General features: G+C 40.9%; 2 protein-coding genes across 8 annotated transcripts in view; both read left to right on the forward strand.

Moving 5' to 3' along the window:
• The window catches only part of LOC307270234 (uncharacterized protein), an 83,403-nt gene that overhangs the window by 49,107 nt on the left and 12,431 nt on the right, over positions 1–21,865 (forward strand). The gene's annotated exons all lie outside the window — the stretch shown is intronic.
• LOC307270243 (uncharacterized protein) lies at positions 604–20,217 on the forward strand. The gene is made up of 6 exons (XM_080053437.1): positions 604–693; positions 2,554–2,663; positions 3,038–3,142; positions 5,826–5,936; positions 6,250–6,374; positions 20,053–20,217. Exons 2-6 carry the CDS (start codon positions 2,584–2,586, stop codon positions 20,106–20,108), a joined length of 477 nt encoding a protein of 158 aa, XP_079909563.1. The 5' UTR covers positions 604–693; positions 2,554–2,583; the 3' UTR covers positions 20,109–20,217.

A 21,865-nucleotide genomic window follows, 5' to 3' on the forward strand; every position in this document is an offset into this window, starting at 1 on the left:
AAAGCTTTTTTTCACCATTTTCAGATATTGTTTGGGCCAAATGTAATGTTTCATACTCATTCCAGTAGCTGTAGTATTGTATCACTCTGCATTAGATGACTCTTACATGTGTATTAATGGCAACTGGCAGAAATGACAGTGGACAAATAACTCACTTTATAAAAACGTTTTTTTCTTTTTCATTGTTCTTTTGCCTTTGTTCTTGTTGATTAAATAAACTCTGGCCAACCCTCCAGCAAAGGAAAGGAGAGGTAATACGCCTTTAACACTGGGTGCCTCCCACCATTACATAAAAAGAGGAAGAAGGAAACCGAAGTCACAGGTAGAGGGAGGGAACCCAGTTCTCAACAGAACAGAGTATCACGCTACAACATACAGAAGTGGAAAAACAGGTACGTTTCATTTGTTTGTACAACTGTTAACAACAAACTATAAACTGCAAATAGATACAGAAAAATCTGTTTGTATTGCGTCTGTCTAATCATTCCTACCTGTCTGTATAAATAAAACCTGTCAGAATAAAGTACTCATATTACAACTTTTAAAACAAAGAGGTAATACGCCTTTAACCCTGTGTGTCACTGCCATTAAACAACAATAAGAGAAAGAAGGAAATAGAAGGCACAGCTAGAGGGAAGGAACACAGTTCTCAACAGAGCAACAAGCTACAACATGCAGAAGTAGAAAAACCAGGTACGTTCAATTCTTTATAAAACTGTGAACAACTAAAGAATGCAACTAACGACTAAATATTCTGTTTACGGAGTCTGTGTAAAATCCCTCCTACCTGTGTATTAATTATTACGATTTCGACTATAAAAGTCTAATCTAAATGAAAAGCTATTATCAAAAGTCTATGAGTTATGTCCTCTCAAACTCCTGGTAACCAACTTGTGACACAATGCTTTAATTGTCTATTGTTCCTCTATAAAGAAAACTCTCCGCTCCCCAAAGTCCCGGTAAGAGACGCGAACCCCGGCCTCCTTGTTTAGAAGCGCGGCATTTACCCTCTAGACTAGCCTGAGTTTTACATCTGAATAAAGTACAATGTCCAATATATAACACTGTGTTTAAAATCCCTATTTTATCAGAGTCACCTCTGCTTATAGCAAGGTTGATCTCCGCTAAATTATTACCGTTTTTTACCTATTGCTTCTTAAAACCTTCTCTTTGTAGTAGAATAAAGATTTCAATTCACAATTTACTGTTCGTAAGTTGTATGTAACTTAGTATGTAAACCACCCTTCTGTTTTAAATATAACATATATAATATTTTCAGAATTTAAACATCTTCGTTTAAACCTAAGAAGGCATTTTAACCTATTCTTTTACGTTTAAAAGGTTAGGTGTATGAGATTATGTCTTGTTGTGTTGTCAGCGTGTGGGCGATGCCGAGATGTCTTACTTACGCCGTGTCCTCCTCGGGGCGACTCTCGTGATGGATAAAAAACAAACCTTATTCTAGGTCCTGATTTTCACAACTTAATCTACTGTGACAGAGACTCGCGGAACGTTTTACTTATTTCTATTCAAACTTACATGATTATTACAACATCATATGACAAAGAGACAGAAAAGACAAAAGAGAGTATATGCTTACATATTTTTAAATGTTTTAGTTCTATTTCTCATTATATTTGTTCACTTGATCCGTTTTCTAAATTTGTTGTAACTCTTGAAACAATATCCAAACACTTGCGTGTCTGTACATATCATTCCCCGAGCTATTAAACATCCTGAATTACAAGGAGTTAGACAGATATTGTACGCATGGCGTTACGCTCTAGCAACGTAAAAGGCCCATTGGCTAAAGGCTCCATATGACCATCAATATCCGTCTATCCCTTTGCAGAAATTACAGTGAATTAAACAGACACTATACGCATGGCGTTACGCTCTAGCAACGTAAAAGGCCCATTGGCTAAAGGCTCCATATGACCATTAATGTCCATCTAACCCCCTGCATCTCAGTCCGTTTTTCTAGTTCTAAAAAATTCTTGATCAAGTCATTTTTGTGTGAATAGAGTAGAGAGAAGATTAGAGGTTATGCTTGGTGCATGTCCGTCCGTCTCTCACCGTGTCGTGAAAAACTCTAACTCAAAAACCCCTCTGCTCGCTCTTTTTAAGACAAAAGGCGTTTCTTTCCTGAGAAACCTCCTAGGAGGAGCCTACCTCGTCATAATAGGCGTATCCAAATTACTTCTAGTAAATACACTCTTGTTAACAAAAAACAACAGTACTTCCGTTAGTTTTTTCACAATAAAACCGGAACCCAACTTTTTACTCATTACCTATCACAATCAAACAATTTTCCTTCTCTTTTTTCTTAGACATCTTAATGTACAAATAGAACAGTTTTATCACACTCAATTATCACCATACATTACATAATGGTTACTGAAACAAGGGACTTGGACTAACTGGAATATTGCAAATCACACATTTTTGCAAGTCAAAACACAGAGCAGCCACAGTCAGGCAGTAGACAGTGTCTAACTGAAGTCTGACTATTTTATGGATTCACACAAAGTTTGTCTGTCTGCCTGTCTCCAGTGTTAAAGGTTACCTCTCAGACTGTAGAAGATGAGTGATGTGGAGGAAGAGGACCGGTCTAAAAGAAAACCCTCAGTCCTCAGCAGTGAACCTGGACCTTCACACACAAAGTAAGAGACTGTTTCTACTGTAAACTGAGTGAATAGGATCCAGTAATGTGATAACTTCAAACATGTAGAAAGTCTGCATTCTCAATAATATAAGAAGAATGAAACAAGGTTTTGGCATCAAATCTCGAGATCACCGTTTATTTTTGTCATTATCTCGAGACATTGCAATAATCAATCTGTTATCACAAAAGATCTTTCATCTTATGTTCAGTATCTTGTGATCTGGAGGAAACAGAACTCGGTAAATACTTAATAAATAAAAACTGCAAACATGGCCCTTTTAGGCTTCCATACATGATGTCATTAAAGTGTTAGTGTTATCTCTGCTCTTTACAAAGACTGATGATCTGTGTAAAACATTGTTGTTTCCACAGACAGAGATCAGGGTCTCCAGACTCCGGCTGTCTGTCTATGAAGAGTGACCGGTCCAAAGGGAAACCTCCAGACTCCAGCCATGAACCTGGACCCTCACACACAGAGTAAGAGACTGTTTCTGCTTTAAACTGAGTGAATAGCAGGGTTCGACATAACGCATGGCCCGAGGGCCCGGGGCCAGTAAAATCATATGCAGGGCAAGTTGATTGGCCAGTCACTGTCCCGCCCGGGCCAGTAACGGCCAATCACAGTTCAGTATCTTTTTGTAGACTACATCATGGTTCATTGAAATGCGCGTTGAGAGTCGTAATGAAAGCAGTGTTTATCAATATAATAAACATAATATAAAATATATTGTTTAATGAAAGGCCAGTGTACAAACGATGCGTGGGCGTTTTGACAGGCGGAGCAACAAGCGGGGCACTCTCGCTCCGTTGGCAGAGCTGCATACCGTCCGCCTGCGAGTCGACAAATCAATCGACTTACTTTGCCCCCTTTTTTTCTTCCCACAGCAGAGGTTGAGGTGCAGAAAATGAAGTGATAACTGCGCTTTTCCTTTAGCTGCCGCCGTAATGTTACAGTATTTGCATCAGAGCCCCAATGGTAATACAAATGAGATGCTTTATTTAACCGCTGAGAATGCGTCTCCGGTGATTGTGTCGGACAGAAACTAACGGGGGGAGGCGGATCACTGGACAGTTCCCATAGTCGCGCAGTTTGTCTGCCGACATGGCTCTGTGTTTTCAGGTTCGAGACATACAATCAGATCGCGGAAGTCTTCACCATTGACATCGCTAACGGGGAGAATATCCCCGGTTATTATTTTAGCCACAAACCACAGTTCTTCTGCGCGACAGCTCACTCGCTCACTGGCGAGATCTCACTGTGAAGCGCTGCTTTGCTCGGACGAAGGCATTGTGTGTTTCTAAGGTGATTTAACGTCATAGTCTTAGACGAGCGTTTAACTTATGCTGCATATTTTGCACTGCATTGTTTTGTATCAATAGTTTGAAAAAATGGTCCCACACCGGACTCTTATGTGAAGCTGACACTTCATGGAGAAGTGACGCTCCTGCAGCGCGCTCACGACCAGACGTGAACGAGCATACACGGTGACATCTCCCATTTAAAAAACGGCATAACCCCCTGATTTTCGGATTTCTATTCTATTTTTAAAGTCAACTTGAGCGCAAGTGGAAAACCGGTCATTCGGTCGACACATTCACATCCCTAATGCATATAGAAAAAGTAATGAAAACAGCCTACCACTCCACAGAGACTGATCGGACCTTCATCTCTTATTTTTCCCTATGTTTGATCATGACTTCTGCAGGTGAACTATTCATTAAACTGCCCAAATTCAAGAATAAAAACAATCATCAAACTACTGGACTTTAAAATACTGGCCCACCCCTTCCACATACTTTCAGTCGTAGGCTTTAAATTCAATATGTTTGCCTGGTTTTATATTATTATGTGTATGAGCAACATTTCATATAATTAACTAAAAGAAAAATAACCAAATCTAAAGGGAATATCTATACTGTTACAGTATAGATATTCCCTTTAGATCTGGTTATTTTTCTTTATTTTTCTAATACAGGTATTATAATTATTGACACTAAATTATGAAGAAAAAAAAAGTGTGCGGGGCCAGTGAAAATATACAAGGGGCCAGAAAAACTCGGATCCACTGGCCCGGCGGGCCAGTAGGAAAAAAAAGTTGTGTTAAACCCTGAATAGGATTCAGTGTTAAATGTTATCTGATGATCTACACTACAACATTGTCTTTTTATTTGGGCTGTTAAGCCATTAAAAAAATAATCTTATTAATAACAGGCTCTGTGATTAATTAATCTAAATTTATCGCATACTTATATGACACCTTTTTGCCTGTTTATAATATGAACAGCTGTATAGCCTACAGTTTGTTTCTCACTCACTCACTCACTCACTCACTCACTCACTCACTCACTCACTCACTCACTCACTCACTCACTCACTCACTCACTCACTCACTCACTCACTCACTCACTCACTCACTCACTCACTCACTCACTCACTCACTCACACACACACACACACACACACACACACACACACACACACAAACACACTTACTGCATAGACAGTTTCAGAGCAATCATTCAAAATAAGCCTTTATCGCTCAAATCTGCAATGTCCTTAGCTGTTGTGTGGTTTACAAAGTAGAAAACAAACATAATCGTTTTATTCCTTTGCCATGCCCCCAAATATTCCCCTAAATAAGGTCTGTATGACAGCAGGAAGCTCCTGGCATCCCCTGTGCTCTGCATTCAGTGGGAGTTTGCCATCGTAAAGAGCTTTTAGGACCGTTTTTAGAGTCTAGTCAAAGCATAGCGCTATAACATTAACATAGTAAGCATTATTACAGACAACACAACTTAAAGGGCCGGTTTCACAGACATGGATTAATCCTAGTTCTGGACTAAATTGTACCTTCAATGTACCTTCAAATTTCCATTTAGTCCAGGACTAGGCTTAATCCATGTCTGTGAAACTGGCCCAAAATGTTCACGTGTAATCATCTTACCTTTGTCACAAAGTTTGCATTTTGCTGTAGTCTCTGTAATTTGCTCAAGGTGACACACTGCTTTTTCTTTTTCCCCTCTTTGCCTGCACAGTAATCACGTCATAATACAAGGCCTAACTAGAGTTTAAACAGGTGCCGATTTTACTAAACCTTTCCAGCTGTAGATAATAATGAGACATAATAAAATTAAGTTTGTGTTGTTTTTATCAAATCAGGTTCATGTTAAGTTCAGGGTCTCCAGACTACGACTATGTATCTATGAAGAGTGACTGGTCCAAAGAGGATCCTCCAGACGTGAGCAGTGAACCTGGACCCTCAGACACACAGTAAGAGACTGTTTCTATTTTGGGACATTGAAGCGACCGTAGATATTGGTCTGTCTTTGCAGAGAGGTGTGAGCTTTTCAAACACCATCGTAAAACATGTTGGTTTAGTTTCAATGTAGAAGTTTGTGATTTGACCCTTTTTGAGGAGTGTGATTTTGTTCCATCCATTTAAGAGATGTTCATGTTCATCACAGATTTATATTCATGATATATATTGAATATATATCTAAAGAAAGAGCTGCATTAAACTAGTGAGCCATGGGTTGGCCTCCACTAATGTAATGTGTTATAAAGAAAGTGTTGATCTCCACAGAGAGGAGCAGCCGTCCTGCTGTGCTTTGTGTCAGGACGTCCTGAAGGATCCAGTCTCTACCAGCTGTGGAAAATGGTTCTGCAGACAGTGCTTCACCTCAGCCAGTCAGACCAGCACTGTACATGGTAAGACTGTAGATCTGTCAGCTGGAGTCATCATGTCTGAAAACAGGATTCCTATTGGTTTATTCGTTGTGTTGTACAACATAAGATACTACATTTTTATTCAAAAGCCCTGAAATGCTGGTCATGAAAAATAACGAAAAGAAAATTCCTTCAATGGTCAACATCCTCAGATTCTCAAAATGTTTTTTTATTTTCAAATTTTTTCTTGTAATCCAGCAGATAGTGGTCTGCAGGAGGTTTTAGACGAACATAAGATCAGTCTGAAGAAGAGATGTGAACGTGTGACTGAAGGAACTGATAAAGAAGGGATTAAAACCCTTCTCAACAGGATCTACACTGAGCTCTACATCACAGAGGGACAAAGTGAAGAGGTCAATACCCAACATGAGGTGAAACAGCTTGAGAAAGCTTCCAAGATAAAGACCCTCCATGACACTCCAATCAAGTGCCACGACATCTTTAAAGCCTTACCCGACCAACAGAATGAAATCAGACCCATCAGAGTTGTTATGACCAACGGAGTCGCTGGCATTGGAAAAACCTTCTCAGTGCAGAAGTTCACTCTGGACTGGGCAGAGAGCTCAAAAAACCAAGATATCAGTCTGCTGCTTCTGCTTTCGTTCAGGGAGCTGAACTTGATCAGAGATGAGCAGTACAGTCTTCTCAATCTGCTCCATGTCTTCCATCCAACATTACAGAAGGTCACAGCAGAGAAACTCGCTGTCTGTAAAGTTTTGTTCATCTTTGACGGTCTGGATGAAAACAGACTTTCTCTGGATTTCCACAACAATGAGGTTGTGTCTGATGTCACACAGAAGTCATCAGTCAACGTGCTGCTGACAAACCTCATCCAGGGGAATCTGCTTCCATCGGCTCTCATCTGGATAACTTCCCGACCTGCAGCAGCCAATCAGATCCCTCCTTCATGTGTTGACAGGGTAACAGAGGTACGAGGCTTCACTGACCCACAGAAGGAGGAATACTTCAGGAGGAGATACAGTGATGAAGAGCTGTCCAGCAGCATCATCTCACACATCAACACATCCAGGAGCCTCCACATCATGTGTCTGATCCCAGTCTTCTGCTGGATCACTGCTACAGTTCTGGAGCACATGTTGACTGCAGACCAGAGAGGAGAGCTGCCCAACACCCTGACTGGCCTGTACTCACACTTCATGCTGGTTCAGACGCAGAGGAAGAAGCAGAAGTATGAAGATGGACATGAGACGAGTCCACAGGAGCTGATGGAGGCTGACAGGGAACTTCTTCTGAAGCTGGGGAGGCTGGCGTTTGAACAACTGCAGGAAGGAAACGTCATGTTCTACCAAGAAGACCTGGAGCGGTGTGGTCTGGATGTCACAGAGGCATCGGTGTACTCAGGAGTTTGTACCGAGATCTTCAAGAGAGAGAGTGTGATCTTCCAGAAAACAGTCTACAGCTTTGTTCATCTGAGCGTCCAGGAGTTTCTGGCTGCAGTCTATATGTACCACTGTTACACCAACAGGAACACAGAGGTAGTGGAGGGTTTCCTAGGGACAGCCCCTTACGAATATGACCGAGCCCTAAATGACCATTACCCATCCCTAGATGAGTTTTTGGGGAGAGCCATGAAGAAATCCCTTGAAAGTGAAAATGGCCACCTGGACCTGTTTGTCCGCTTCCTTCATGGCCTCTCTCTGGAGTCCAACCAGAGACTCCTGGGAGGCCTGCTGGGTCCAACAGACAACAGTCCAGAAATAATCCAGAGAGTCATCAACAACCTGAAGGAGATGAGCAGTGATAGGATATCTCCTGACAGAAGCATCAACATCTTCCACTGTCTGACGGAGATGAACGACCTCTCAGTTCATCAGGAGATCCAGGAGTTCCTGAAGTCAGGGAACAGATTAGAGAAGAGACTGTCTGTGATCCACTGCTCAGCTCTGGCCTACATGCTGCAGATGTCAGACGAGTTTCTGGATGAGTTGAACCTGAACAAGTACAACACATCAGAGGAGGGACGATTGAGACTGATTCCAGCTGTGAGGAACTGCAGAAAGGCTGTGTGAGTACAGATGTTGGAGCCATTAGGCAATTCTTTTGTTTTTTATTTATTTGGTGAAGATGCAGGTTGGTGTCTGACCACTGGGTGGAGCTTTGGCTCATTAGAAAGCATAAAGGTAATCACTTGGCACGGCCAGGTGTGTGTAATTTGGGGAAAGCAAACAGTTTTTTACCGTGTCAACGTGTAAACTTGTCAGCGTCTGTGATACATTGTTTGCTCTGTACTTAACAGCCTGAATGAACTTACCTTACAACAGAAACAATTTGGAATATGAACTATTGGCAGTGTTTCCCGCACGTTCACTCAGCAGCGGCGCCCCGCAGCTGCTGGATTTTCTCCGCCACTGCTATAAAAATCCTTCTCCTCCGCATTTTCTATTTTTTTTTTTGGTACGTAGCTCCTTTAAGAAAATGGGCAGCGCGTAACGTAAATTACGCAACACGCGGCAGTGCTGCACATCATCACGTAGCCAACATCAAAGAAGAACAGCGAGAGTGGCAGTTGTTGGCAGTAGTAGCCTACACGTTTGCAAAGTTACATAGATTCTAGCAGCGAGTGTAGCGGAAGAGCAAATAAAGAAGGAAAGAGAGAGAGAGAGACAGAGAGAGAGAGAGAGTAAGTTGCTAAAATGTGTCGCTACATGACCACCAGTGTTAAAAACCCTCTGAGCCCTATCGTAATTTCATTTTATCTAGGCTATAAACCGTAACCTCCGTGCCGTTTTTTCTCTAGTAGACTATTGTATCCAGTCAGGAGCTTGTAGCCTAGGTATTTTCGGGAACTGTTAGATCCGATGTTGTTCTTTATTGCCATATAAAATCCGTTTTCATCGCGTATTTTAGTTTGGGATTTATTTTAATCGCCTGTAAGCATGTGGTCATTAGCATAAATGCAGGGAAAGGGAAAAAGCCTATGTACTTTTTAAAAAACATGAATAGTTTCTATTATGTATAATTTATATTTATTTTAGAATGTTCTCATCACTTTTTGACTCCCAAGACTAAGAAGAAGTGTTTTAAGCAATAACAAGCTTAATCAATGTGCCTTTTTGTGTCATATCAATAAATAATTGTGAGACACTTTTTGCTTTTTTACTGTCTAATTGATAATTTCCTACATTCAAACGACATCACTGCAGCACACATATTCTGATAGTCCAGGTTGTGACCCAAATAAATGATAGCTTGACAGCTATGCATTATAGGGGTGATGAATGCAATCTTTATAAGAGAATAAATCCAGGAAAACCAAAACGTCTCAAAAATGGCTTAGGGCTCAAAGGTTAAAAGGCTGGTACAAGCTCTTAATGGATGCACTGTGCACAATGTATATATACATAGTTAAATAATATATATTACATTTGCAGATGAGTCTAAAAAGCTGGGTGATTAGAAAAAGAAAGGCAGACGGGGACAATGGAGGAGCTGAGGTTATTAAAGCAAATTAGGGAAGCAAACTTTCAAGCTAATGAGAATTTTCTTTTGGATTTTAATGCATAATGCAAGGTGATATTATTTGAACATTACAAATGCATGTATATAGGGTAATTTGAAGGAAACAAATAAGATTTCTAGCATTTTTTACTTGTTGTTTAAAGGCCTTTAAGTGCTCAAGTTTATTACAGAAAATACAGGTAGACCAAGTAAGGGAGGAAAGAGAAGTGAGAGAGAAGCAAGGAGAACAAGAGAGAGAGGGTACAGTGGTAGATCCTGAACAAGGAGAGGGACAAGGAGAAGTAAATGCTCCCAGGCTGGATGTAGCCTTTGTGGATGAGCAAAAACTTCACAGTTCTCCGTCTGTTGTCTTCTTTGTCCTCATCCTCCTGCAACTCTCTCTTGTTCTCTTCCCCTGACTCTCACTGTCTCACAAAGGAGCTCAGCTCACCTGAGGTCTATTTGTAGTGCTAAGGCTCACACTGATTGGTATTCAATTAGCTTTATTTTTTATTTTTCATGTGTGTGAGTCTGTGTTCTTTTCAAATTTTAGTTGTGGTTTGTAATTTAAAAAGTTGTGTTTTGCCCATTTTAGCAGGAGATTTCATTTTTGAACAATGTGTCTTGTGTAAAAAACAGTGTGTAATGTTTTGAAAAAAGTGTGTTGGAGAATTTTAAACACAGTGCAAAGCACTTATTGTGTTTGTAGGGTTGGTGCTTTTGTTTAGGGCATGGTTACAAAAGTCAGAGGTTGTGATGCTTTGGGCATAGCAACCACGTTTAGTGTTTAAGCATTAGGCAAAAATCTGTAAATAAATTGTGCAAATTATTTTTGCGTTGTGGCATTTTTTGTTTAAATATTAATTTCTATACAAAAATGTCAAAATCTGTAAATGAAGACACAAAAGGCAAAGTTACAACACCAATAATCCTATCTACAGTTATACACAGGACTGTTTGAATAGGATTTAAGTGCATATTCTCCTCTCAAAGTGCACCAGATTCATGGATTCCAATGTACAGGGTACAAAAAAAATCGCCGTGGGGGCATGCCCCGGACCCCCCTAGAGGGTTCGTGGACCACAGCACCGCTGCTGAAAAAAATCCTGCGGGAAACACTGATTGGTGAGCATGCATCACAACAAGCAATAAATGAGTCACAGCACTCAAAGCAAATGGTATTGGACATTGGTTATTGGATACACAGACACGTGTACGACCGAGTTCTCCACACTGCACCAAACAGGCCTAATGTAGAGTTGGTTAATAGGCTCTACAGATGTGATTTACTTCATATATCAGTATAGATGACTAGTTTAGTTTCTCAGATACATCACAAACCAACTGTATTATTCTTTAAATAGTGGTTAAACTGCTTAGTAGACGTTATGTCGTTGATGTCCCGTATTAATCACACACACCTCTGAAAACTGCAGACGTTTTTGTCCTCCCTTGCTCTGAACGGAGCAGAACATCTTTCTCCTCCTGTTGCTACCGACAGCAACTGCCGCCCGCGACACAGACATAGCAGGTAACAGGTCCAAACATAGGCTAGCGTGCTGCTATGTTTAGCCACCTACACCTACTTTGGCTACTGATCCTGGGTCAGCCACAACTTTATAGTGACTGTAGTTGGGAGCGGGTGGGATGCACGGGGTGGGTTATTTTTAAGTTATAGGAGCTTCTCTCTCATTTTGCACAGTTCTAAAATACTATAAATGGTTAAACGTGTACTCCTGGCGGACTTCCCTTTTTGATGCTACACCACCACACGTTGCTAAATGGCTGACCCCTCAAGTGGGGTTTGTTTTGTAGATTGCCACTACACTACTTGCTGCACACAAAAACCTTACGTAGACAGGCAGAAGTGTGCGGTAAAATGTGCGGTGGCAAACGTTGGTACTGTATAGGCCTATTTCGTTCGATAAAATCATGTTATTAATTTAGCAAATTATTACATGCATCTTTTTTCCATGACTAGTCGGGGGGCCAAAGTCTCAAAAATGGGTTGGACCTGCCATGGTCTGTTATACTTTTTATTTGTGTTTTTTCTGTTAACTTTGATCCTAAGACACAATAATTGGAGGGTCTGCTCTGCCGGAAATATCGCGAAAAAAAATTGTGGCTATTTTAGTGTATGTATCCATAATTTTTTGATAGAAATATTGGGAAAATTAAAATTTTCCTCAAATCCTTAGTGGGTTGGGTAAGCTGTCAATAAATGCATTCCAGGTGTAAAGAACACATGTGGTGACAAAATATTATGAAAAAATTACTTTTCAAACACATTCCTACATGATTTTGGCTCAATTTAATGCAAAGAAATTAGGCGTTTTCTCACTTTTTTCCAATATTTTCATCTTTACTTCATTGGCAATAAACTATTCCCTCAAGTTATGACATCAGTCAATATGCCATTCTCTCCCCTAATCAGTATACTCATTCCACAAAAAGAAATTATAAAAATCCAACCAAAATCAATGGATCTGTGATGATTTCACTACTAGTTGGCGATCAACAGGCTCAGAACCTCAATAGAATTTTTAGTCCAGCAGATAGGTGCAATATATGAAGGAATTTTGCTTTTTTTGATACAAACATGAGATTTGGCACAATGTTAGAGCATGCCCTAAGGAAGATTTTTGGCTATAGGGCCATTGCCAATTTTTCCTATGGTTGCCATGGCGGCCATTTTCTAAAATGGCCACCATTGGCTGTTATAGTATAGGTAGCTTGGGTTCTAGAGCACCTAGGATCTTGATTATGGTGTCTAATCCTACATTTTCAAGGATGAAAAAGGCAGTGGTGCTATTTGAAACATGCTAGAAAGTACCCAACTTCATATATCTGGCATTCAGGGAACAAAATTATGGTAAAACCTTCAAATATTAGCGGCGTTATGCGTATTTTCATGAATTACATCATTAGTTCTTGAGTTGTGTGCTGAGTCTGACCTTATATTCTTACAAGTAAATATCTATTTCAAAGCCTGACCAATACATCGGTTTAGCCTGTTTGAGTGGTGAAATTGCTATTTTATCCGTGTAACCCACTCTGAGTAAGTCAACATTGCTCTAGGTTCCGAAGGAGCTAAGTGATATAAACAGTTACCACAAGGAAAGTACCAGGCAAGGTGAGTTGCAAGCAGTAACTTTTACTCACATACAGTTGTAGTTAACACCCAAAACACATATGCATATACATCATTTGAACATACAAATTTGGCCTAATTCTACTTGTATAAGAATGAGGAATGCTAAACTACATACGAACATATCTGGCATTCAGGGAATTAAATCACAATAAAACCATCAACACATTTATAATTATTTCTGAAAACACAGTCCACCACAGTGGCAAAGGGCAGTGCACTGTAGTGCTGCCTTGAAACATTTGCAATGTCCACTGCACCCCTATTTGCATCCACAGCAGAGGAGTTCGCGACAGGCCTGGGTCGCTTCTGGAAGTGTTGTCCAGTGAACTTCCTATCCACCTGTGGCTTTCCACTTCCACCCCCATTCACCTGGTGATGGGAGTTCAGGGGCTGCAACCATCATCTGTTTCAAGCATTGACTAGCTTGGTAGGTAGCCCACTTTGTGTGCTGAATCAGTGCTGCTAGTGTTGGGGGGAGTCCCTCAATTGATGTAACTTTCTGGGTGAAGAGCTGCTTTCGTGCCTGGTGCGGTCATATAGCAATACAACAAATCGCTCCAGAGGCTCAACCCAGTTGTCTATTGAGTCAGGTGTGGCAGCCAAGGCACAGAAGGTTTTTGTGACATCTTCAAAGATCCTCCATGTATCCCACACAGTTTTTTTTACCCCTGCCATCAAAAGATGACACTGTGTCACATCCATTAAAGGCATGGAACACTGGCAAGGCGATACATCGTTCTGGACCTAGTGCTCTTGCCATCTCGTGTGCTGCTACATGCCGAAAACTCTTTCCAGCTACAAAGGCAACCCACAGCTCATTGATGTTGAGAGAGTGGGCTGCTGTCACTGCCAGTACTAACACATCTGTGTCAACTGTGCGTATTGATACACTGTTATACCCTTCTTTCACAGCATCTCCAAGGTGCAGTAGGATGCAGGTATCAGCCTCCTGATGTGTGCATGGTGCAAGACCTTCTACATCTCGAGGCTGAGTGCAGAGGATCTCAGCATGATGGGCGCTAATCACTTGTTTTTCAGTGTTGAGGGCTGTTAGGCTTGATGCGAGGAAGGAGAACAGTTCAGCCTTTTTGTCGTCAATGCGCAAAAACTCTGGCCAGTTTCCAGGAATGGCACTTTACGGCTCAACTCTCCTACAAACTCCCCTTCCTCTCTTGCTGTGTGTTTCGGCCTTTAGACTGTCAGGGTAATATTGATTCCACACAACATCCACTCTGCTGACATGCTCCAGCATAGACAGGATGTATGGTGAGAACACCTTCTTTGCATATTCAGAATACGTTTTGGCAGCACCAAGTCGTAGCATGTTCACGAGAGCAGCCCCATCAAGTATGTTGACCTGTACTATGGGGTTGGATTAATTATTTTGTGTTGGAATCAGGTTCTCCAAACAGCCCACCAAGTCTGACTTGGTTCCAGTTCTTAGCTTGCCCATTTGTGACAATGCCGGTTTTCGCGCTCAAAAAACTCATCCAGACTTCCATGTATCTGGGATACAATATAGAGCCTAGAGAACAGGGAGCAGTCAGTCTTCAGGGATGAGAGCTGTTGTTAGGACCTGGAATTCTCTCGGACTGGAGGCCGGCTGAATAAAGGGAGGTTGTTCCTTTTGATGTTTTCTTTGATTGGCTTTGTCTGGTTGACCAGGCGTTCACTGACATAGGTGTCTTACTGGTCCCGTCCAAGTTTCTCAACCTGGTTGACAGTGTAAATGATGGCTACATCCGCAACGTCCCTAGTATCCAGTACAAGAAGATCTACATTGCTCTTTTCACAGAATGGATTGCCCATGTCTTCTTCAGCGCTAATTAGGGCTTTAACTTATCTTGCAAACACCAATTGTGCATGTTTGGTCTGCTCGTGGTGCCGGGTGTCATTCTCCCTTCTCTTCTCAGTGGATAACTCAAACTCTCCAACCACACTTGCCATCTCGGGGCCAGACACCATCCAGCGTCGCAGAGCTGCAGGGTTCTCTGTAAGTCCCACAACACCACCGTCACCTTTCACAGAAGCATTATTCAGCTCATAGGCCTGGTCAATGGTAATAGCTGAAAAGCAGCGTGTTGTTCTCTTCACAGCAAAGTTTCCTTTCAGAAACAGCTCATGGACATCAGGATGTGTATCCTTCAGTGAAATCATTGTGCAAGTCGACTGGTATCCATCTGGCGTAGTGGGTGTGTCCCAAAGCAAAGAACCAAAGCACGATCTTGGTCAGGGCATCTGTGTAGAGTGGGAATTTGGACTCTTATTGATCGCACATATCATCATTAATTATATTCATTAATTCATTAATTCTATATCCAGCTGCAGGAAAATTGACTAGAAGTGGAACTGGGGACATGATAAAGCTCTTCACTACACCAGTCTTCCAAGGACAGAGGATTATTACCCTCCTCCAGGTAATTTATGTATTCGGTGAAAGCCCTCTGCAGGAGAGGATATAGGCTGCTGGCTGTGACCTGATGAGCATGGCGGGTGTGTGTCACGTGACAGGCTTTCAGAAAGAAATCTGCTGTCCCTGTTGTAGCAACTCCAGCTTGCACAAGGGCTCCAGTACCTTGAGTGCTACCATCTCAACGTGGAACCCACCAAACATCACAACAAAGTTATATTCACCATGAGTTGAAGGCCAAGTCCACTGGATTTGTTTTGCCACATGTATTATAGACAGAGTGAGATCCACTGTGAAGATCCCTCTCCATTGATGGCGAGCCTCCCAGTGTGATCCTTCCAGGGCGAGGAACCGACTCATGAAATACTCCCCGAATACTCCACATGTGGTAGGGCCATACCAGTCGCCAGGATATACACATCCATTGGACTGCTACACACATCCTTTCCAAGAACTGTCACAGGACCAGTTACAGACAATTTAACAGAGAACCACTGACAGTGAATTGATCATCCGGAAGTGAATACAGAACAGACTAAAAGGACTATTGACAACACTCATTTATTTTAAATGCCCAATGTTTTTATTTTCCAATGATGCATATGCATATGTGTTTTGGGTGTTAACTACAACTTTATGTGAGTAAAAGTTACTGCTTGCAACTCACCTTTCCTGGTACTTTCCTTGTGGTAACTGTTTATGTCACTTAGCTCCTTCGGAACCTAGAGCAATGTTGACTTACTCAGAGTGGGTTACACGGATAAAATAGCAATTTCACCACTCAATCAGGCTAAACCGATGTATTGGTCAGGCTTTGAAATAGATATTTACTTGTAAGAATATAAGGTCAGACTCAGCACACAACTCATGAACTAATGATGTAATTCATGAAAATACGCATAACGCCGCTAATATCTGAAGGTTTTACCATAATTTTGTTCCCTGAATGCCAGATATATGAAGTTGGGTACTTTCTAGCATGTTTTAAATAGAACCACTGCCTTTTTCATCCTTGAAAATGTAGGATTAGACACCATAATCAAGATCCTAGGTGCTCTAGAACCCAAGCTACCTATACTATAACAGCCAATGGCGGCCATTTTTTTAAATGGCCACCATGGCAACCATAGGAAAAATTGGCGATTGCCCTATAGCCAAAAAACTTCCTTAGGGCATGCTCTAACATTGTGCCAAATCTCATGTTTGTATCAAAAAAAGCAAAATTCCTTCATATATTGCACCTATCTGCTGGACTAAAAATTCTATTGAGGTTCTGAGCCTGTTGATCGCCAACTAGTAGTGAAATCATCACAGATCCATTGATTTTGGTTGGATTTTTATAATTTCTTTTTGTGGAATGAGTATACTGATTAGGGGAGAGAATGGCATATTGACTGATGTCATAACTTGAGGGAATAGTTTATTGCCAATGAAGTAAAGATGAAAATATTGGAAAAAAGTGAGAAAACGCCTAATTTCTTTGCATTAAATTGAGCCAAAATCATGTAGGAATGTGTTTGAAAAGTAATTTTTTCATAATATTTTGTCACCACATGTGTTCTTTACACCTGGAATGCATTTATTAACAGCTTACCCAACCCACTAAGGATTTGAGGAAAATTTTAATTTTCCCAATATTTCTATCAAAAAATTACGGATACATACACTAAAATAGCCACAATTTTTTTTCGCGATATTTCCGGCAGAGCAGACCCTCCAATTATTGTGTCTTAGGATCAAAGTTAACAGAAAAAACACAAATAAAAAGTATAACAGACCATGTCAGGTCCAACCCATTTTAAAGAGCTTTTGAGACTTTGGCCCCCTGACTAGACATTTGACCCTGGAAGATTAAACTATAATCAGACATTGTTGGAAATGTTTGGATCTCACTGGAGGGAAACAATGCTCTCAACTCGAATAGTATTCTGTCCTAGCCTGGCTCCACCCGCCTACCTACTTCCGCCCAAATTTCATTTTCCCTTCAGTAGTCAGTCTGGTGGTGGGGCGTATTAGTGAGATTTTTCCGAACAGATTTCTGAGTATCCAATCAGCGAACAGAGGAAGTGGCTGAGAACGACGGGTCGAAGTCGCGCTCCAGTTTCAGTTGAATGCTGCGTTCCCTTACGCTCGGAACTCGGAAATTTCCGACTTGGTAGTTCCGAGTTCCGACCTGTCTGTGTTCCAGTGCATCTGCTCGGGAAAGTATGGACGCCTACAACCTTTCTCATCCAAATAACTAAACGTTAGGCTCTAACAAGTTACCGTTGCCAGGTACCGGTAGATCCATAGACTACAATATGTAGTGAAGTCGGAAATTTCCGAGTTCCCTGAACGCACCGTCAGAAGCCGGCTCACGACCAAACGTTATGCGATTGGTTGGCTAATCCAGAGTGGCACTGAGAATCATGTTTCTAGGATGACGTATGAATGAGGAGATAGGTTTGGCGTCATGTCCAAACGCTTCGCGTTTGGATCCTTCCCTATTCATTTGCATGGAGAGACTTTTATGTTTAATAAACCTTTAATATCTCTTAAGTTATACATTTTATGAAAAAATAGTGAATTATGAAAGTGTGCAACTGTGCAAGACGAACAGGAAAAGCTTGGAATTGAGTTTCTACGAGTAGGGACCATAATAATTTTGCATGAAATATTAAAATTCATAAAAGTTGAATTTATTTGAAATTTTGCAGTGTAGCAAACAATTCTGAATCATACAGATTAATGTCCTGAAATAGCTGAACAATTGAAGGTGTATATGAAGTTTGTGGGAATAAGTATTAATGAGTGGCTGGGATCTGAATATTTTTCATAAAACGTTGAATAAGTATGAAATTATGATTTTTTTTGAAAATGTCGAAATGGTCCCAAGAAGCCCTTGAAGAGCTGAAAATGTTGATATATGGAAGATGTTTGAGGGTTGAAGTATGTTGAAGTTATTGAACGCCAAAAAAGTGGCGGAATAAAAATAAGAATAAATACGCAGAATATTAAAGCTGTGAATGCTTCCAGCATTCACACCAATGAGCTAGGCTAAAATGATATTACATCTTAACAACCACTGCATTATTGCATACCTATTCACATAAGGGTCAATTATGATACCTGCCTACAACAACCAAAAGAACACTTGCGGACGTATTGCTCCAAGGATCCGACATGTATTGAACAGCAGTACAGCAGTATTTCACCATTTGAAAAGTGTGGCAACTAAACTCATCCACTTGTTAACAAAGTAACGTCACAATACACTACCCCTGTTTCGCCACTAGGCGTCGCACTCGCACCACCAATGGTGCAGATCAGCCTGACAAAGCTGTCTCAGAACAATTGAATTCACATTTACATTTCTCCAATATAACTAATAGACTAACGGCTAATGCATTATTTCACTTCTCAAAAAAGACTATAATGACTGTGCCAATCGTGATATGTGATAAGTGTGTGTGTGTGTGTGTGTGTGTGTGTGTGTGTGTGTGTGTGTGTGTGTGTGTGTGTGTGTGTGTGTGTGTGTGTGTGTGTGTGTGCGTGTGTGTGTGTGTGCCAGGTACTGTGGCGCATTCACGGCACAGGCTTTCTTCATTCCCAGAGGCTTTCTTTTTAGCCGGTCACCTCCCTTTTGTCCTCATGTCAGTCAAAGTGCCGTGCTTATTAAGAGCGTCACCAAATTCAGGAACTATTTAGCATTCACCATTTATGGTAGATTGTGTAATGAAACTAGGAGGTGACACAGGGCGACATAGGGCAGAGATTGTCCGCAAACAAATCAAATCAACAAATGGGTTTATATAAAGGAAAGATTGCGTGCCGTGCAAAAACTTTTCTTTTTTGCACAGCACATTCTTGGTTTGTTTTGGGAAGGATTCTACGCACACCTTTATGAATGAGGCCCCAGGTCTTTGTTGTCTCAGTCCACCACCTGTTGCTATTTGACATCAACATTTTATTTTTTTATATTTTATAATTTAATAATACTTCAAGCAGCTGTTTATGAAAAAAGTGGTGGAATTATAAGTTTTTTTCCAATTCATCGATTGATCGAAAAAAAATCATCAACAGATTGAGGGAGAAGTAAGCGAGATGGTCCTTTAGCCTACTTCCTGTCAGTGACTGAAGTTAGCAGTCCCCTCCCTCGTCCCTACGTCACCACCACATTAACGTGCAGCCGTCTTCGTTAGATAGTGCCGCGATGGAGAGCAGCAAGTCATCTAGCGTCTGTCTTTGTCTGTTTCTTTCAGCGCTCTGTCTCCTGATTGGATAAAAGCGAGTGGGATACTTGAAAATCACTGCAAAGCTGAATAACTGGGAGTCCTGTGTTATGAACTGCTCCTACTGTTTTAAGTGATTGCTGTATGAATATTGATTTAACACGTATATTAACAAAATAATATTGCTTACTTAAACAATTGTTAGTTGCAGCCCTAAAATGATTTCAGTCTGTGAACATCATGGAAGCCTAAATGTAACTACATTCTGTCTTGCTTCATCTGCTAGGTTATATCAAAACAGATTTCAGGTCCAAGAGAGAGCGATGACAATTATTGTTTCATGTCAAATTCAAGTGAAGTAAAATAGTCTGAACCAAATGATTATAGTAAAAATACATATTTTATTTTATATACGTTTCATTACAGACTTTCTGACTGTAGACTCTCAGAGACTCACTGTGAAGTGGTGGCCTCGGCTCTGAAGTCCAACCCCTCCCATCTCAGAGAGCTGGATCTGAGTGGAAACCAACTGAAGGATTCAGGAGTGAAGCTGTTTGCTGCACTGGAGAGTCCACACTGTAGACTGGAGACTCTGAGGTCAGTTCAACGACTGTAGTTTACATAGTTTTTGAATATATTCAATTCAAATCGTTTTGGGGTTATACCTTTTTTCTTTCAGCTTCCACAGACTCCCATTGTGGTCCATCAGTCATACCTATGACTGTGAGAGATATGAATGAACTTATTGAAGATCTGATGACAGCAGATAGAAACAGGCAGCAGAGAGAGAGAGAGAGAGAGAGAGAGAGAGAGAGAGAGAGAGAGAGAACATAAAGACATGAAGTCAAAGCTCAATAAAGGTGAAGTTTTGAACTGTGATGATCTTCATGTCAGAAACTGATGTGGCTGGTACAGACAACACTCAGAGCCCTGTTTCAGGAAGTGTGTTTTGGGGCAACAAAACACACTCGCTCTGAGTTAGTGGAAACTCTGGGTTTTCCGTTTCAGGAAGCAGGTTCAGCGCAACTCAGTCTGTGTCCGTGGCAACATACGCTGTGGGTCTAACCTGCTGGATAGGTGGTTTGACCTACTCTGAGTTTGTTTTCACTTTACGCTGCAGCTCCGACTGAGGTATCACAATTCGTCCCTGTACAGTGTGAAGCAAAATCACTCCATAGACATCTCCATTAGGATGTTTTTATCATTTCCTGATGATTTTACGTTTGATCGATAATTTAGGCTATCTGATCAGTATTCTCAGCCCTTGTGTTGTTCATATAGGCGGCCATCTAACACACCGTGAACATGCTCTACATTCAGATGAATGAGCCTATTTGTCTTGTATCTCATTTTTTGTATTAACCCATTGACGCCAATGGCAATCTAGGATGCATGTCCTTATCGGCTGAGGGTTTTCTGAAAAAATACTACGAATTGTCAACATCTACCAAAACCTTAATATCTAAGCCTCTGTAGCACATAGAAACATGAAATAAAAGACATTTAAAAGGTAAGTTTCACAGGTTGTATTAATCCAACTTACTTACTTTCACTTACAAACCAACACATTTTTCAAAAAACCGTCAAAATTATATGGGGGAAAAAAATTAATAAATTATATAAAATATTTCAAAATTATGTGCTAATTAGGTTATATTCCTGATTCCTTTAAGCATGGATAGTAGTGACTGAGTGTGTAGTGGAGAGAGAAAGATAGACAGATAGAGGGAGGAAGAGATAGCTTTATTTGATCATTTAGTTCAGTTATCACTGGCTTTAGACTCATTTGCGCTGTCGGGAGCCAATCAGATGGTCCAAAGAGCTGTATAACACGGAGATGAAAACGAAACTGAAACTTAACTATCGCCTGGCCGGGCTGACTTGAGGTGGAGCAGCCAAATATAGCCTAAATGAATAGATATTGTTACTAAACAGAAGTAATGTGTTTGAGCCAAGAGTAATTGTGCTCTCACAACTCCTCTGAGATTGTCTTTCCTCTTGGCATGTCTGACCTGTATGGGTTCACTTTGGTGAGCCTGAACTGACCTGATTTGGTCTCTGGCTGTACTAGTGCCGCCTAATCTCTTCACAAAAGATTTCTCATTACATTGGTCCATTTCATCACTCAATTTGTCCCACCTGATTGTTTTTACCTGCTCGATTTCAGCAATATAGCTCAGAGTTCACAAACTTTTGCACATATTAACTCTGCCAAATAATTTATTTTATTTTAGTCTTT

The sequence above is a fragment of the Ammodytes marinus genome, assembly GCF_949987685.1.
Source record: "Ammodytes marinus genome assembly, chromosome: 25".
NCBI classification, from domain to species: domain Eukaryota; kingdom Metazoa; phylum Chordata; class Actinopteri; order Uranoscopiformes; family Ammodytidae; genus Ammodytes; species Ammodytes marinus.

Bases quoted from the DNA above. Each gene is read 5' to 3' on its own strand.
- LOC307270243 (XM_080053437.1), top strand. From the start codon at position 2,584: ATGAGTGATGTGGAGGAAGAGGACCGGTCTAAAAGAAAACCCTCAGTC. The intron at 5,937-6,249 runs GTAAGAGACTGT...TGATCTCCACAG, and splicing joins CCTGGACCCTCAGACACACA to AGAGGAGCAGCCGTCCTGCT. The intron at 6,375-20,052 runs GTAAGACTGTAG...GTTTCATTACAG, and splicing joins TCAGACCAGCACTGTACATG to ACTTTCTGACTGTAGACTCT.